General features: G+C 42.9%; 1 protein-coding gene across 2 annotated transcripts in view; it reads left to right on the top strand.

Annotated features, from left to right (window-relative positions):
* ETV6 (ETS variant transcription factor 6) overlaps nt 1-18,210 on the top strand; it is a 138,810-nt gene that overhangs the window by 101,772 nt on the left and 18,828 nt on the right. Inside the window, exons 3-6 of one of the 2 annotated variants that reach the window (XM_050914521.1) lie at nt 3,178-3,342; nt 7,188-7,322; nt 12,122-12,664; nt 16,483-16,652. In XM_050914521.1, coding sequence (XP_050770478.1) covers nt 3,178-3,342; nt 7,188-7,322; nt 12,122-12,664; nt 16,483-16,568 — 929 coding nt within the window. In that variant the 3' untranslated portion in view covers nt 16,569-16,652. Of the gene's footprint in view, nt 1-3,177; nt 3,343-7,187; nt 7,323-12,121; nt 12,665-16,482; nt 16,653-18,210 lie in introns of those variants that run through there. The other variant, XM_050914514.1, reaches the window with a different exon arrangement.

Genomic DNA, 18,210 nt, shown 5'->3' with positions numbered 1-18,210 from the left:
AAAATTGTATAAGCGAGATTAGTTTTTCTTTCATGGACAGTATAGGAAAGCATTTTCAGGACCAACAGATATGGTGTGCTGTGCTGTAAAATCCCTTCAGCTGCAAAGCCAGCCCTCTCATGCGCTTGTTTTCACAAAACCAACTGCTTCTTTTTAAGAAAGGGCAAAGAAAGTGGGATACAAGTTTAGTAAATGCTGCACTGCACATGAAAGAATTATCTTTTTAAAGGCGGTTTCCGAAGCACTTTCAGCAGCAGCAGTCTGCACCCCCAGAAAAGCCTCCTGCGACGGAACTGGTTCAGCCTCACAAAGCAAATGGGCATGCAGTGGAGGCAGGCAACTAAAGAGGGTTTTTTTGAGCAACTAACTTCCCAGGAAAGCGGCAGGGCAGGGAGGGAGGGAAATGAGAGAAGAGGCAATCCATCTAGGGGAAAGCAGTTAACTTATTTTATGGCACTTTATATCTTCCAAACGCAATGTAAGTAATTATGGTATCACCCTATGCGTGGAGAGATGTGGCGCGTCCACCCACTCATTTTAGCGATAGCCAAACTAAATTAGAAAGGCTGCTTGCTGAATCTCAGTAACTAGAAGCCAAGTGGTCCTAGGTCATACTACTTTGGGGCTTTTCTCACAAGCTTCAGAGAAGCTACTGAAACCCAGCAGAGACCTGATTTGCAGTGTGAAGTTTTGGGTCTGTTTCAGAGTTGCCAGCACAGCACACATGGCTTGTCCCGGTCTGTGTAGCTTATTTGGCTGTTCTGGGTCTAGCGCCAATCAATCTCAGCCTCTCTTTAGACATGGTACTTTTGTATTAGTTGGATGGAAGGCAAAAATACACTGTCACCAGCACATGGGAAATGTTGATCTATGTTGTACAGGGAGTGATTTATTTATTATGTTGTTATTTATAAGGGAGCACGCGCCTCATGTGAAGTTATCATATAGCTCTGTCCATGTCGGCCTGATTTTCCCAGTGATGTTTTGTTTTGTTTCATGCCTCATCTTGTGAAGCGCGTATCGGAAGTTCAGTTAGATTTCCACATGACAGTGCTCTTTTGGGCAATTTATTACTTTCATGGCATGGCAAAGCAGGAGGCAAAAGAAACCACGCATGAGCATTTCAAGCACTCCTCAGATGGTCTTTTAAGCCCTTTCATATGTTGTGGTCTAGCTGCATCACATCTGACTTCTTTCTCTTTTAGCTGCAGTCAATGTGCATGCTGCCCAGCAGCGGCCTGGGGTCCGGAGTATGTTTTCTGCAGGAATAGCCCCGTATTCAGCAAAAGATGAACCTCACTCTGGCATTTTAAATGACAGTTTCCATGTCTCTGAGCAGATCTACACCTCATCCCAGTCCCTTCAAAAAGAAAGGTCCTACAGAAAACTCTGACCCCAGTAATCAGACCCTAATTCAACAGGGGAAAGAGAATTTAAGTCCTTCATAAATAAATGCTACTTCTTGTTTCTGTGTGGCACATAATACAGTGCTACAGGGGCAGTTGAAAGCCAATGGAAATTCTTGCTGCTGCCATGCAGACGTCCGTTCCTTAGGTCAGCTCTGACCCTTTCTCAGGCTTGATCTCAATTCCTTTTCCGACTGAGATTCAGTTCTGTATGCAGCTGTGGCTCTGGGACTTTCCAAAGCCGCTGTCTGGGAATCTGGCATAGCAGCAGAATGCAATTCACTGCATGTGACCTCTTGCTAAAACAGAAAAAAGGGTTGCCTATCTGTTAAAGAAGTAAAAACCAAAACAAAACAGAGCAGTACAACTCTCCCAGGTTTCTTTGAGTGCTTGGTAGGAGGAGGGTAATCAGATCTCAGAGAGCAGTGTGCCAGGAAGGAAATTTCTTCCCATGTGCAGCATACAATCAGCCAGGTGCAATATGAGGAAGGGAGGTTCATCTTCCTCTGAAGCATAAGGTATTAGCCCCTGCCAGAGGCTGCGTACCAGAGATCTGATCAGATGGCAAATTTTATGTTCCTATGCACAGTGTGAAGCTTTCATTTCTACGCAACACATTGTAGCAAGTCAAACAATGAGTCATCTCATGAGGGGGAAAAGGAAAGAAAGCTTTTATCTCCCAGTGGATTGGAGATTTATACTCTCTACCTGAGTATAAACAGCTCTTCACCGTGCTGCCTTCTCTCCAGGGGAAGGAATCTATTTTAAGTTTGTCTGTAAAACAGATATTGAATTGTCACACCTCCCAAGCGTCTCTGCCTGGGCCCAATAAAGGTAGCAGGCAAAAGGTCTTTGACTTTCATGGTAACTTGGTTGGGCCCCTGTGAGTAAACACAGTAGTCTAGGCTGTATACGCTGTACGAGCTGGCTGGGAGAAAGGGAGTGCCAGATTCTCCTTGGAGTCCTGGAAAATCTGTGCCCAAACCGAACATACTTGCTATTTTACTATTAAATGGCATACCACCCTTATATGGACAGACTTACATTGTTAATATTTTATTGCTATACAGGAAACACAAGCTAAAGCAATGCTAAAGGTGCCACAGCCTCAGCGCTTATTTTCCTCTCCAGTGTGGGAACAGCATCTGCTAGCATAACGGCATCTGCGGGAGGGGTGGGCCAGTCTGAATACACCTTTCTCAACCATACCCGCACTGATAACCATTTACAGACACACTGTTACAGAGGCTGTGTTAAGCAGCCCTTCTTTACAGACCCCAGCCACCTAGAGGGAAGTATGGCCATAGCTCTCTTGCATCAGACTACTTTTCATTCTTCTTGATCGATGACTTTACAAGGGGCATGAAGAGAGAGCACGCCTCTCTTCTATGAAAGGATACACACCAAGGATGGGTGGGGCCAAGGACTTTGCCTCCTGCCTGCTCTGCACCTCAGAAGGAGCAGCTGGAGGAAAATCCTATTTCACAGTGGAAACCTGGAATGAAATAATGTCTTGGAAGCTTTGTTCAGGATGCTGAAGCAGTTCTTGTTTCTCAACATGTTGTGGATAAACCAAGGTGCCTAAACCAATGAAGTATTTCACAGTCCAGTGCTTAGAGTAATTCTGCGTCAGTGACATTCATCTCCTACACCTTCCCCTGAGACTTTGCACATTATGGTGTCGGGAGAAAGGGGGATTCACTGATGTTTGCCTATATTCCCATGCCTTGTTTCAATTTGGTAACACAGTCATGGTCTCTTCCTGTCACAGGTTTGCAGCCCATTTACTGGAGCAGGGATGATGTGGCACAGTGGCTCAGGTGGGCGGAGAAGGAGTTTTCCTTGAGGCCGATTGAGAGCAACACTTTTGAGATGAACGGCAAGGCTCTGCTGCTCCTGACCAAAGAGGACTTTCGATACAGGTCGCCTCATTCAGGTGAGGATTATTTACAGAAGCTATGATTGAAAAGAGAGAGGAAGCTGCAACGAAATCTGGAGGGGGTCAGAGGAAGAAACTGTTACATTTGTTGGGGTGGACTGGGCAAGAGGAGGAGAGGGAGGACAAAGACGCTTCTATGAGGCAAGGACAAAAAAGACAAGGAGGTAATGAAATCCTGATACACCTGAGTTGTAGGCAAATTTGAATGCAAATCCAAACCCAAACCCAAACGTCCAACCTGTTTCTAGTTAAAACTCCCTGCAGAACTCCCAGAAAGCAAGCTTCTCTGGCAGCACTTTGTGACTTCCAGCTCTTACCTGTAAAGGCTTATCTTTTCACAGACCCAACTACAGCAGCAAGTTAATCAAGTGCTCCAGCCTCTTTAAGAAGCCCATATTAGCATTTTGCCTCACAGTTGGCTTGGCTGATGTGCCACTAAAAGCGACTGCAAAACTCCTCCCTGGGGGACCTTTCCTCTATTTAGCAGCCCCTGTGGGCTTTGCTTTACTTTACCATATTCTCTCACGTGCTGGAGTCCAGCCCAAGGCATAGCACAGACAGGTGTGTGAATCAGTCTGCCTATTGCTCATATTATGTCTTCATTTATTCACAAAGAAGATTTAGAAATGTGTATGTTGCCTGCCTGTATTTATATCCCCTGCGGTCTGTCTGCTCCAGTTTTACAGTCAGAGTAAGCCTCTGCCCTCCTTTGTCAGGGATGTTTAACTAAATATGAGTTGTGAGCTTTTCTTTTGTGACCATACAAGGTACTCCTGTTAAATATAAAGGCTCGTAATTCAATCACCATAGGTGATCAAAGAGTTTGGACCAAGAGGTGACAGAATTGCTGTGAGGAGGCTTCCAGTGCAAGGCTCACTAGGTGCAGAAGTACAGCTGGTGCTGCTTGGATCCAGCTGATAAACAACCCTGGCACTAATTCTGCATCAAGCTGTTTGGCGACTCCCTTGAACGCACCCCGACAACCATCCTCCTGCAGAATCTGCCTCACAAACTGTGGCTTATGTTTAGTGTATACAAAGTTTTTTAAGCATGCGCTTCAAATCCAGGACTAATTTTGTATGGCAGGAGATGCCAAACATGAATGTCTATTGCCAGTGTAATACAGTAATGAAAACTGATGCCTAGAAACATCTTTTTTTTAATTCTGGTACACCACTTTGAATCATTCCATTAAAAAATTAGCCCTGCTTAGGGCAAAAGGAGTATTGAAAGTGGGGATGTGGGCAAGGACTGTCAGGGACACCTTTATGTATCTTGGCTGCAACTCCCCTTATCATCCGAATGCATTGCTGCCTACAAGTTATGCCCCTGCTCTTCCCCTTGTGTGGTGTGAGGGCACTTGAAATGAGTAGGATTAAAATGTTTGTAGGCTGGAAATAGAGCGTTCCCAGAGAAGAGCCTCTGGCTTGCAAATCCTCACTTTATGCAGAAGGTTAAGCTCTTATTTACCTAAATTTGGAATGAAATAACCAAACTAAAGGCCTCCTCCCTCGCTTTTTCTCTCCTCCTTCTCTCCAGGTATTCACCACTGATAATAAAGCTTTTAGAGGATATCTGAGTCAGTCCCTAAAAATTTAGATGACCGTAGGTAAAGGGACGTTACCTCAACATTTCCCAGAAATGAACTATATGTGAAATTTAAGAACTATGAAATAATGTTTGCCATAGAGGCATTAAGTTTTTCAAGAGTGTAGCTACATAAAAGCTGTATCCTTTCCCCTCATGATTAAACTAGGAGAACCGCATCCACTCCCCCCAGCGGTCCTAGCAATAAAGTGGGCTCACAGCCCCACAGCTATTCCCCTGTTTAGGGCTGGCCAGGGAAGAGAGGCAGCAGAGAAGGGAGAGAGTGGAAAACGCTTTTCACCTTCTTAACTAGCATTACTGCATCTGGGTGGTGCAGAAGCATAACTGTTTTGTTAGGTAAAAAAAAGCCAGCTTTATGGACATTTCCACTAGTCTGTCAGGCCAAATCAAAAGAGGTACAAATCTGCTACCTTATTGCTTGGAGTGTTACAGCACTAGTTATGATTATGCCACTATTGCATTCAAAGATGCAAATTACGTGGTAAAATCACTTTTTAGCTTTTCATGTACTAAACATGGAAAAGGTAACTGGGTTCTCGAGGCTTTGTTTTTAATTAGGTTTTCAGGTATTGCAATCACCTTTTAAAAATGCCCTGAAGTCACTGCTGAGACAGTAAAAACAGCCAAGATGCTAAAAATAAAGGAAGCTGAACTATGGAAAGCAGGATGGCTTTAACTGTTTCACGCTAAGACACTAAACTTGCCCGCAAATAGAGCATTGGCAGTTTATAGAGACAAGGGACAAATGGCACACAGCTTATAATCTCATAGAAACAACTACTAAAAAAACCCCACACACTTGAGAAAACTCTCCCAGAAAATCCAAGGTTTCCTAAGTGAAACTTGACCAAGTTCCTTTTCAGATAATGTGTTATTGCTGCAACCTGTTCCTCTGTAATATGAGCAGTGACAAACAGAAGAGAGCAAGCAGAATTAAAAGTCCAGAGACTTCCTACCCTGTGTTGTATATTTTCACTTTGTAATGTGCAACGTTAGATCAGACAAAATGTGTAAGTACCTAGGTGTTTCATGTAGGTGTTGTTGGAGGAAAGGCATCAGTACAAGATGTAATCTATAAAAAGACACAAAATAAGTAGTTAGTCCATTGGTCTCCTAGATATTGCGGTGGTATGTTCCACTGAGGAACGATATAACAATTCTGGTGCCACGAAATGGGGGGGAAGCAAGGAACAGCCTGCCTGCACCCCAAAAAGAAACAAGCACCTGGATCAGTTCACACAAGAACATGTCAGCTTGGTGCAGTGCCATTCGCTGCAGACATTTCTGTGGATGAGTGATACAATAGCAACTGATAGACTATATTCGCCCATACAGAGCACCAAGTCCGCTGCTTTTTGTTCCTTAGTCTGCGTCATATCCATGGTCTAATATTGCCTGTTGCAGTGAGCTCCATACAGATTGTAGTAGGTAGAAATAACTAGCTTTGGGATCCCATTTGGGCTTTTCAGGAGTCCAACCCGTGACACCTAGAGTGACGTACAGAAGTTCCTAAGGCACCTATAGCACTCGAGTGTCTCCAGGAGTTGTCAGCATGGCAAGGGTGTTCAGGATAGTTAAATCTCTCAATTCTTTTCAAGTCTTTGAGTCCATCTCAGAGTAACTTCTCAAAGTGAGAGTTCTTCCTCCTGTGGATTTCCTAGAATGGAGTATCTTAGTAGCACACTGCCTCTGGCCTTGAGACACTGGTGTTGCACGGAGAGGCTTCACAGCATCTTCTGTCTCCTCCCCCCATAAAGCCTAAATTGTTCAGTAATTAAAGAAGAGCACCATCTTTACTCCCAGCAACTCACTGCATAAATCATGGGCTCTGCATTTAAGAATTCTGTGTCCTAAGGTGTCTTTCTAAAAAACTGAGGCTGTGATGAGAGAAGGTGGGACACTGAACTAACTACTGCTTGTAAAGGTTTGGAGCTCTTGGATGGGCAGTCATGTAGCCTGAAAAAAACTCTGTATTGGGGTAATAAAAGCCATGTCTTGTCATTCTCCCGTTTTTCCACAGTCACACACAGAGGTGTGATGTGCAGCTTTTTTTTTTCTTTTTTTCCTTTCAGGGAAGAACCTTGGAAAACAGTGAAATGTAGGATTTTACTGCAAGAATTTTTGGGTCTGAAAATAGCACCCAGGAGCCATGAATTCATGCATCAGATGGCTAAATGAGTCTTCTCAGCAGTACGTAGGTTTTCATTTCCTTTTTCCTGCTGTTTGTCTTTCAGGTGATGTTTTGTATGAACTCCTTCAGCATATCCTGAAGCAAAGGAAAGCTCGTATGCTCTTCACACCTTTCTTCCACCCTGGGAACTCTATCCATGCTCAGCCAGAGGTCATATTACACCAGAATCATGATGAAGGTAACTCTGTCTCATTCTTATGGGAGCTGCCATTGTAGAGGCGAGTAGGGTAAGGCTGTGAGGAATTATGTCATTCTCTTGCTCCAAAGTTAAGTGAAGCTACTCTCCTCCCTTTGTCTCTATAGCTTTAGATCAACTGGTCTAGGGAGTCAACTGTCCATTCTCCATTTATCTTCTATTATTTCGTCCTGTTTCCAAAGCCTGCTTAAAAGCTATGCCAGATGCAGATTAAAAAAATACCAGAAAGTTTTATTGACCCCATTGATTAATTTTTCCTCACTCCCAATTGGGTAGACAAAGATGCTTCATGGACTTTTAGTATCCTGGAGATGCAACTAGATGCAATTGTTTGCAGAGCAAGGGAGAAGGCAGCCTCAGAGAGGAACATCTAGCTCAAAGTCACTTCGACTGACAATCTGTCATCGCATCATGCCAGAGTTCCTAGCACTGAGCCCATCTTGTTGCTCAGCTTTTGAGCTGATTGTGCAATTGACATTGAGAGAAGGTTTTTTCTGCAGGTTTTTTCTCATTTTTACGAGTAGAATTACTTGCTTAGGTTATTAGTTAGCCTTCTAGTAGTGTCCACACATACCATGCCTGTCAGAGGTGGTGAAGAAAGAATAGATATGTTTGTGGAATTGCAGATTCGGGCTTCTACTCATTATTAGTACAGATGAAAATGGAAGTGTGCTTCCTTCAATGGAAAATTGAGGTTTTATTTTCTTTAAAAATATACACACTAAAGTACTTCTTGGTGTTCTCCAATAACAGAAAAATATAAAGCCTAAGCCTTTTAAAAGGTCGTTTCCATGAAAGCATCAGGCAGAATTCACTTTTTCAGTTTAAAAAAAAAAAAATCTAGGAAAAAGTAGAGTTACTCCTTTTTTAAGGAAACAGGAGAAGAGAACAGAAGTGAGTTAGGATACTGCCCTAGTCTCTGCTAACTGGAGAAAAGATGCACAAATTATTTCAAGATTCAACGTGGGATCACAAGAGAAGATTCAGGGGTGCTGTCAGACCTGTACAAGTTGCCCATGGCCAGCCTGAGCAAGTCAGAAAAAATGGCACCAGCAAAAATCTGAGACTAAGCCAAGAGCAGGACAGCAGCAGGTGGGATAAGGACACTCCAAAGTGTTTCCACACAGCTGGGTAAATATTTCAGATTAGAAGAGGGTGCTACAGGTCAGGATGAGGTTGGGTTGGCAGAGTTGTGCAAGAGACGGTTACCTAGTGTATTAAGATAGGCACTTTCCAGAGACCATTATAAAAATCTCCCATTTTTTCCTGAAGCTTGGCATTCACCCACAAGTGTTCCCTTTCTAAATTTCAAACAGAAATACTAGCTGCCCTCTCAGACACCCCTACATTAAAGATACAGAGCAACTTTCACTCTAGAGAGGATTTCACAGGGATGTTGAGTTGGGCTTTCATGTGCGTCACTTAAAACATAAGTCCTTTGCAATCTAGTCCAACTTCTGTCAGAGCACAGGGTGATTAAGAAACAACTCTTGATTTCTTCCTCACAATACTCTGGCTGCTGATAGTACCACTGTATTTACTTAGAGAACTCTGTGCTATTACTTAAAACTTTCCTTTATAATGACGAAAATTAGTTCTTGTTTTGCTCTGATAGCAAAAACAAGAGAAAGAAACTACAGCTTGTCTGCCACAACACTGAGCAATCAGAAAATTTTTATGCCAAGAATTTATAGGCAGGTGAATTTATTTATTTATGTATTTTGACATTCCTTCTTTCTTCTTCCTGTCACTTGGGAGAAACTAGCACAATTAAGTTTACCATTTTCCCTCAGCAGAATGCAGCTTAGTAAAAAAGGAGAATGAATGTGAGAAGCAGAACTTAACCCTGCCTAACTCACAAACTGTAACAGAGGGGTCAAGTGTTACTTTGGCACAATTTTGAGTGGTTAAAGTTCATAAGTAATGGATCTTTTTTAGAATCCCTTCTTACTCGAGTGATCTTTTTCTATTTTCTTCTACTGGCTCTTTTGCCCATTTCCTAATAGATTATATCTATCTATATCCTGCTTCTAAATGCTTTCATTTTAAGTTAGTTAATCCAGAATCAGATGAGACCAACATTTACATCCAGTGGCTTTTTACTAGCTTAAGCAAAGTGGGTTTGACTGTTTGAAATAAGTTGACAGTAGTTCAGGATATCTCCAAGATGCATTGGCATTGGCTTGGAATCTGCCCTGTGAGCATTGGTCTCAGTCCCTGTAGAGGGATGAGCAACGGAGAGTGAATTACCTACATCTCCAGTGGTCCTTCTGACTCAGCACTGAGTCATTTGATGGGATGCCATACAGGAAGCTTACACTGTCATTCCCTGCACTTCTTTTATGGGTAAGCAAAGAGTGCCAATCTTTGGGATTGTCACGCCAGCAATTGCTCACTCCCAGAGTGAGTGCAGCCCCACTCATCTCTGTATGGATCAGATAGGTCAGCAATTTTCCTGGGAGCTGAATTCCCTTTCATAGCTTTCCCTTCAAGAAAAGAGTGTTGGGCACTCAGAATGAAGAGCCAAGCTGATGAGTGAATCTATTCCTGCAGGAAATGATATACCATATGTGCTAAACTTATAGTAATCAGATGTGCCAAGGAATGAATGTGATGAGGATTATATTCTGTTCAGGGTCATTCGTGGCAGTGCAACTGCTTGGAGCTGAGTTTGAACTGTTTTCTGGTAAACAGCAACTTCAGCCATGAGGGGATTCTTTAGTTAAGTATTTAAAGAGAAAGATCTTGGAAGAAAGTGAACACTAGTGTGTATCCATTTGTGGTTTTTCCTCTTGCTGCTTTTTAAAGAGTTCCTTGGTCCCTACCTTCTGTCCACCCGGTCCTGGTTTAGGATCACCATGGTTTGGGAGAAGACAGATAGGTCTGCTTCTGTTTGGAGCTTGTCAGAGCCAACTAATGTTTGCAGAGAGCTTGGTGGAAAGCACAGCAAGGCATTCCTTTCTGCTTTCAAGACAGCTGCTCCCCACAGCCAAGGCACTTTAAATAAGTAGGACAAACAATACAATATTCTGGTCTATATTTACAGGCCAAGAATGAGCACAGTGCATTTGAATGTACAGTGATGGGGGTGGATGTTCTGTAGAAGATAGGACGCTGAGTAAAATTGGGGCGTTGGTTTTCTTTCTATTGTGGCAAAGAAATGAGACTTTAAGAAAAGACAGCCACAGAGGTAGGTACAGTTGTAAATTAATTCTTCTTTGATCTTCACATCATTTGGGCTATCTCACATTAGCTGGCCACATTGTATTTAAGGCTGTTTGGGTTTAAACAAGAACAATATATAGCTCTGGAGTTTAATGTTCTCCAGCTGTTTCATTGTGAGTACCTTAAATAGCTCTATAAATGCATTTTTCTTATCTGGGACCACAAGTGTGTGAAATAAGTGTTCTGGAGCCATGTAGTTTCTGCCTAAAATTTCAGGTTTTCCTGTAGACTTTAGCATCCTTGTATAGATGAACAGCCCATTGAGTAGGCAAAAGGGTTGGTGCTATGTCACTGCCTGGCACTACATTTTCTCAGGACTAGAGCTTTTCCTGTTCTGGCCTTTCCCTGGGCAAGTGCCAGTTCCTCTCCTGATGCCTGCCTGGGTTCCAGGGCAGCGAGAGCCCCTGGGTCTTCACCTCAACAGGGTCTTCAATGAGTGTCACTGCCTTGACAAGAGAGCAAGAGAATCGTTAAAGAGTATCAGAGCAAATGGAGTGAACAAACGGGCAGCCACAAATAGGCAGCTACTTGTTTCAGTTGTTGACATGTACCCAGCAGTTTCCTTCTCTTATCATCCAGGGCTTTCAACAAACAGCACTGAAATTTGATCTCTGTTTTTCAGATGAAAACCTGTTAGTCACTGCACTCTGGTGGTATTTTCCTCTTTGTCAGTAATTTCCCAAGTCAAAATTGATGGCCTTAGCTAAGCTGAAAGTTTACACTGTTTATGTCAAGCATTTCATTTTGTGAGAGGATTGTTAGTATGTAAAGACCTAGAGCTGTGATTTATCTCCCCCCTGCTGTTAAGAATCACAGCTGGGGAAGTATGCTCATGCAAAAGTGATGCTAGAAGTCCTCCTGCTGAAGAAATGTAAGTGCTTATATGGGACAACCCATCAGTAGACAGCACAGACTAAGGTGAAAATATCCTTATGAAGATGTTACAAGCTCTTAAAATCAAGGCAGGGATAAAATTTAGCTAGTGTTTCACAAAAAGCTTCATACCCGTGGGGTTTTTTTTAGATAACCCGGTCCGTATTTCAGACTAAGATATTCTCTACCTTGACCCAAGCTTCTACCATCTAAAACTTACTACCCGATATTTTCTTGGAGACATTTTCCCTTTTTATCTCTGCCCTCTACCTTACAGTGCTTATCATGGTACAATAACAGGAACCACATGTAGAGACATGAATGGCAGGAGATAAGTTTCAAAGCATTTGCACAGAAACACAGTACAGCTGAATCAGATCTTACTTTCTTCATGTGTCTTCCAGTCAGCTTCTCAAAATGGGATTTCTCTTAACACGTTTCCCCAGGAACTACTGTTACATGGTGGTGGAGGGAGATTGTTTTCACAGTACTGATTTCATTCTGTGTAGTAATAACTATCTGCATTTATATGGCGTTTTTCTGGGCATCTGTAGGTCACACAAATACAAACATTTCCAAGCTGACAGCAGCACCCAGTAAGCCCAGCTAGCAGTTTGACAGTTAGATCCTACAGCTTGATCACAATATAGACAATCTGAATTTTTTTGTTTTCTTCTCCACAGATAGCTTTGTCCAGAGACCTTCAAGACCATCCACAGAAACAGTCCACCACAACCCCCCAACCATTGAACTGTTGCATCGTTCTAGATCACCCATCACCAACAACCACCGTCCATCACCAGATCCCGATCAGCGGCCACTGAAGTCCCCTATGGACAACACTATCCGTCGCCTGTCCCCAGCCGACAGGGTGCCGGCAACAAGGCATCAGCAAGAGAACAACCACCAGGAGCCCTATCCTCTCTCAGTGTCCCCGATAGAAAACAACCACTGCCCGCCTCCTTCTGAGGTGCTCCAGAAGCCCTCCAGCCCTCGCCAGGAGAACACCAGGGTCATCCAGCTGATGCCCAGCCCTATCATGCATCCTTTGATACTGAACCCCAGGCACTCCGATTTCAAACCACCAAGGTTGTCTGAGGATGGGCTGCACAGGGAGGTAAAGCCAATCAACCTGTCCCACCGAGAAGAGTTAGCTTATATGAACCACATCATGGTGTCTGTATCCCCTCCTGAGGACCATGCAATGCCAATTGGAAGAATAGCAGGTAAGTGACATTCTCTAGGCTACACCAAAGTTGACGCTCTTCATTCATAACTAACCATGCTGTGTATTAAGAGCGTCTCGTTTCCTTTTGCTACTCTGTGACCTCAAGAGTTTACTGGCATTCTGCAAGTTTCACCACATCTGTGGTTTAGACAGTTAAATATGATTAAACCAGTTTCATGGCAGGTAAGCAAAGCTGCAGAGTGACTTGCTTGTGACCACAGAATGCGTAATTGGTATTGAAACATTTGTGTCCTGACACTCACTGCCTGTCTACCCACTAGCAATCCATTTGTTTCTCAAGATACCTATCTCCAAAGCCTTGTCCTGCAAAGAGGCAGTTTTCCAAGAGTTTCATTCACATTAGTGTCCAGTCCTATGGAAAGGAAAAAACCCTCTGTCAGTGGCCTTTGAGATAATGCAGTGTCAAGCCCACTATTATGGAGATGGCGGGACTAATGAAATATCACCTCGGAGTCCTACCTCGTAGGCTTTCCTGTGCTTCTTACACTAGGATTGTCCCTTTTTACAGAAACAAGGTTGCCTTTGTCCCGCGCAAACCACAGGCATTGTCTCACTTTTGTTATCGTAAATAACTGACATCACAACAGCTGAATCAGGAAGCTGAGGTTACAGAAAATGTTTTTTGTACTTGAAAGGGAACTGTAAATAGATAGGGAGAGGGGGAAGGGGAATCCAGCCACTTCAGAAATATGCTGAATGCCCCAGTAACCAATTTCTTTTGAGAGATGTAAATATGCACCGCACCCAAAAACATTCCATGCATTTATGTCAGCAGCAAGCTAACGTGATACCCAACTCCTGTGGGGTATTACACATGTCCACAGAGGTACATTTTAAAACACCTTGTTCTTTTTTGTCCTTACGTGCCTTAAATTTGTTACAGACGTGGTGCTGCCTCAGCTTTCATGAGGAAGATTTTCTATTTTCTTAAGACTTACCACTTTAAATTCAAAAGGTACATATCTCACCATCTGGTCAAACATCAAGCACAACAAGGGCCATGATTCTTTCACGTAATAGAGATGGGTTACAGAAATTAATCTTTTGACATTTTTGCCTGGCTGACATTTGTCTCTCTCCTTTTGATTTTTATTACCCACACTATTCTCAGCAAGTTAAGAAATATACTTAATGTTATGGCAGAGAAGATACCCTACTGGTTGCATCACTGGAGATTTCCTTTCCATAAAGTACTATTAGAAGATCAGGGGGGTTGTTAATTTTTATTTTTCAGAAGGAAACGTTCTCTAAGAATGAAGCTTAGACTGAAAAGAATATAAGAAAAAATATGGGGAGCCGGTGGTGGTGTAATTTTTTAATTTAAACCCAGGAATTTTCTTACATAATTGGGTCTGCACGTTGTGCACTGGGTCCAGTGACACCAGCCCTGTAACTAGTACTCACTCCCATGTCCTTTCCATCCCTGTGTTGTTTGCAGGGCAACAGGGCCCAAGCCCATGGATATTTGGGCCTAACATAGTTGCTTGGCAAGTATGTGTAGCAGTTTAAAGTGTTATACACAGGCTATATTTGCATGCTTAGCTGCTTTCACTTGCAGTCTCGTGGCTTTGCTTAGACCCACCAGTATGGGTGGCATGTCTTAAAGAGCTGCTGAGGTATTTCATGCCAAAAAGACCTGAGATGTACTCAAGCATTCAATTCAGATGATGGTTGCTAGCATCTTAGATTTTTACTGATAAATTTGCCAGTGTACTTCCATCAGTACCCCATGTCCTTTAATTGTAAACGCCAACAAGCCTCACTTGCTCTACAGGCACAAGCTAGTGCTATTCTGGTTGGGTTGTAATGACTCCTGAACTGTATGTAGCTGGACCCTATAAAGGGCTCACAGCCAATTTAAAGGTGACAAAACCCAGATTACTACCAAAAATGTAGACAGCCCATGTTTCATACCTGAAGTCAACTTCATCGGTGTTGTTGCATTCAATGGCAGCATACTTAGGCCCCCTAGAAAGAAAGTACATGCCTTTCTACCTGCTTCCCCCCATCTCACAGCCTTCAATTAAGTGATTGTGCCATTAAGTGATTTCATTTTAAGATCATTTCTTCTTTATGTCAGCATAAATCTATTTTCCACCTGAGTGTCCTTATCTTCACTGACACTGCTATAGTTAACATGGAGGCTTCCGACCAACCATGGCTCGCCACTTCGATTTGAGAGAGACCATGAAATTTGTAACACTTGGCAAATATACATCAATACAGATGTATTGTTAAAAAGAGCTTTTTAAAAATCACTGGCATTATTTCCATTTTATGGATGAGGAAGACTGATGGGTTGGGTAATGAAAAGATTTACCGATAGTCCAGTGCCAGAGCTAAGTACTTATCTGTTTACACTGGTGAGAAGAGAGCCTTGACTTTCTACTGGCTTAACCATTTTCATGCAGGTCATTTTCAGGGGAGATAGCAATGAGGAGCAGCTACCAGGGAAGCCCTGTGGGCTGCTGACTAAAACATTGGGCTGAGCTCCAAAACATGTTCTATTCCCAGTTCACATATTTTAAATTGTAAAAAGAATTTTTCCTGGACTTAAGACACGTCACAGCCTCATAAACCTGTTCACTTGTAGATAGAGTCTGTTTTTAAATGCAGCATGCAATTACTTGGTGCTGAGAAAGAAAACAATGTTTTTGCTTGCTGCTATCCACAAATACTCTGTTTTCAGCAGGTCGATCAATAGAGCTCTGGACTTCCTGTCAGACAAAATAATGACCTCTACTCACCGGCTGACTAATCTTTCCTACCTTTTTATGTAATATCGTTTCTCAAAATATTAATTTTACTGGTAAAGCACTTTCCCAGCAAAGAATTTCAAGTTGAAGGTCTTATTCTCTTTTCCTCTAAGGCCATTTTACACTTTTCTAGCAAAGCAAGAGGCATAAAGTATCTTTGTGTTACTCATTAAGGTCCCATATATTATTCATCAATGGCTAGAGCTGATTTTAAAAATTATGTTTAGCTATCTTCTCAACACAATATGCACGAGTCTTTTCCGTAACTTTGTCAGAACTAGAGGTCACTGTGTTGGGATGATCCAAAAGCAGACTTGCATCCCCTGTAAATACACCAGGCAAGGGTTAAGCTAACTAACTCAGGCATCAATAGTCATCTAGCTACAACAGCACTTAAAAATATTAAAAATACCTCAGAAGGGGAGTTTAGCAGAGCGGTGTAACGGACAATTTTCCCCACTGGAACTGCTAATTCAAAGTAGCAACAGTGTTCATTAGTAGTCAGCTCCTAACTTGGACTCTAGCAAGCAGGCAGTCTATCTGGCTTACTTTTAGCTCTGAATTTTTTAAATGGTCCATCTTGGTTCCCCCCAAATAGTCGCCAAGGATTTCACTCTGTGGGGGAAAAAAATATACTTTTTTTTCTATTTTTTTCTTTTTTTTTTAACACAATTGCAGTTTCAGTCAAGAGCGGTGCCTGAAATTAGCTCTTCTGCAGAATGGAAATTCCACTCCCCATACACCTCTGACTGGGAGGGTTTTGTTATCAAACGTTTTAGGACTTTGATATCTCATAAAAGGTACTTCCCCAAGGTACAAGGAGAGGCAGGGGTTATTGCGTTGGCAGACATTCGTAGCGCATCATGGCTGAGGCATGCACTGCAGCCCTGGTGGAACCACAGCCACCAGAAACCCTCCCTGCAGCCATCCTGAAGTTCTGCCCCCACAGCTTTCCTTGGGAGCTCTGCTGTTGACTTCAACCAGGGCAGGTTTTCACCACAAAACTTTATTTAGGTGTCAAAAATGTCCTTTTTTTCAGATATCCATGTCCACCTCAGCTTGTTAGCATACAGGAAAATGGGAACTGACATATTAGATCTCACCAGAAACCTGTCAGTGGCTTAAAGGAGGACACAGGAATCCCTGCAAGAGGCAATTACGGGATTATCCGACTACAACAGGGTTGGTTTCATCCTAACTTTTATCACATAGAGGTTGGCTTAGAAACATCCAAATTAATCTAATGACATGCTGGTATTTACCTCACTTTTGATTCAGTCACTTAAAACTCACTAATACAATTCTGGATGTTTCTTGTGTGGGGAAATACATTGCTGAGCAGGTTTCTGGGATTTCCAGCTCCCAGTGTCTGTCTATACTAGCTCTCTGGGACTGAAAGGCTTGTTCACTAATCCACGGCAAACGCTGGCCCTGAAACTTTGGGATACAGATATAACTACCCCGTTACTCGAGCATTGCCCAGTACAGATACTAACCAAATGACTGCGTGGATGTGAAAGGCAGAGTGCCGTAGAACAGTGGTAGGTGCATCTGGACTCCCCCACAAGGGCTCCCTGTCCTGTTGGAGTTGGGACCCAATAAAACCCATTAAGCTCCGGGTTCATTCTGTGCGTGTCTGAGGCAGACCTATCCCATTCGTACAAGCAGCTTAGAAGGATGAGCATTGCTATTCCTCTGCAGAGCCCCACCCTACCTATTGGTCTTGATTCTGCTCTGCATTTGGTGGGGGGGAAATCTAAAGTCCTGTGCCTGTTGTTGTCTATTGGTATGCTGTTCTTATCAGCTGGGTTACCTTAGCAACTGGGTTGTATCTGACTTTATGAGCTGCCAGATTTGTTTCTTCCCCTTCAGGAGTCTGAGGAAAAGCCAGGTAATGTTTAAACTGTTCAGAGGCACATTGTCTACCGCTGTATTGGTTTGGCCCATAAAACTATTGACTGCTGTTGGAATGAGGACAGGCAAGATTCTTACCCTGCCAAAGTCGTGAAAGAGATCTACCTCCAGCTTTGCTTCTGACTTGCCTCAGCCCCTCGGTGTGTGACACATCCAGAGAGTACAGGGGTGTAGCATGAACCCCGCAGATTTGTAGCAAGACATGTGTAAGCAACTTCTCAATAAAAACAGTCTGACGGGCGAAACTGAAAATGCAGTCCTCTGTTAAGAGTGCATCAGCTATGAATGACTCACATTCTACTAAAATCTACAAAACAGCACTTCTGATGGGTGTAGGCTATGTGCTAGGTCTGAGCATGGGGCGGTCTTCCACCCCAAAGCTCTGTAAGGATAGTAGTTTGGTTGTTTTGTGTGGGGAGAGAGGTTGGAGGGGGAACAGGATCAGGGATTCTCCTCCCCCTTTGTTTGAAAAACTTAATCACTTCTCATAAACTTGCGTGGGAGGGGAAACGACAGGAGGGGCTAGTTGAGTGAATCTTTCACAACCATAGTGCTTAAAAAAACCTGCTAATCAACTAATATTTATTTTTTTGCCTTGGAGTTGAGCTGGAAAGCTTCTTTTAAAGGAGGATAAGGAAAACAAACTCAGCTGATCGAGCTATTAGATTCATAACACTAGACATTTAGAGCTTAAACATCACAAGTCACCACACTTCAAAACACGGCACCTTGGTCATCAGTGTGTTCTCAACTTATCTACTAGGACCAGAGCCCCAGTGCCTGCATTTGCTCCAGATGTGTCGATGTGACATTAACGACTGTGTCAAGTTGTAGGATGATCTTTTTTTTTTTT

Source organism: Gymnogyps californianus, chromosome 1, assembly GCF_018139145.2.
Source record: "Gymnogyps californianus isolate 813 chromosome 1, ASM1813914v2, whole genome shotgun sequence".
In the NCBI taxonomy this organism is placed as follows: Eukaryota; Metazoa; Chordata; class Aves; order Accipitriformes; family Cathartidae; genus Gymnogyps; species Gymnogyps californianus.
This window is presented reverse-complemented; position numbering and strand designations above follow the sequence as displayed.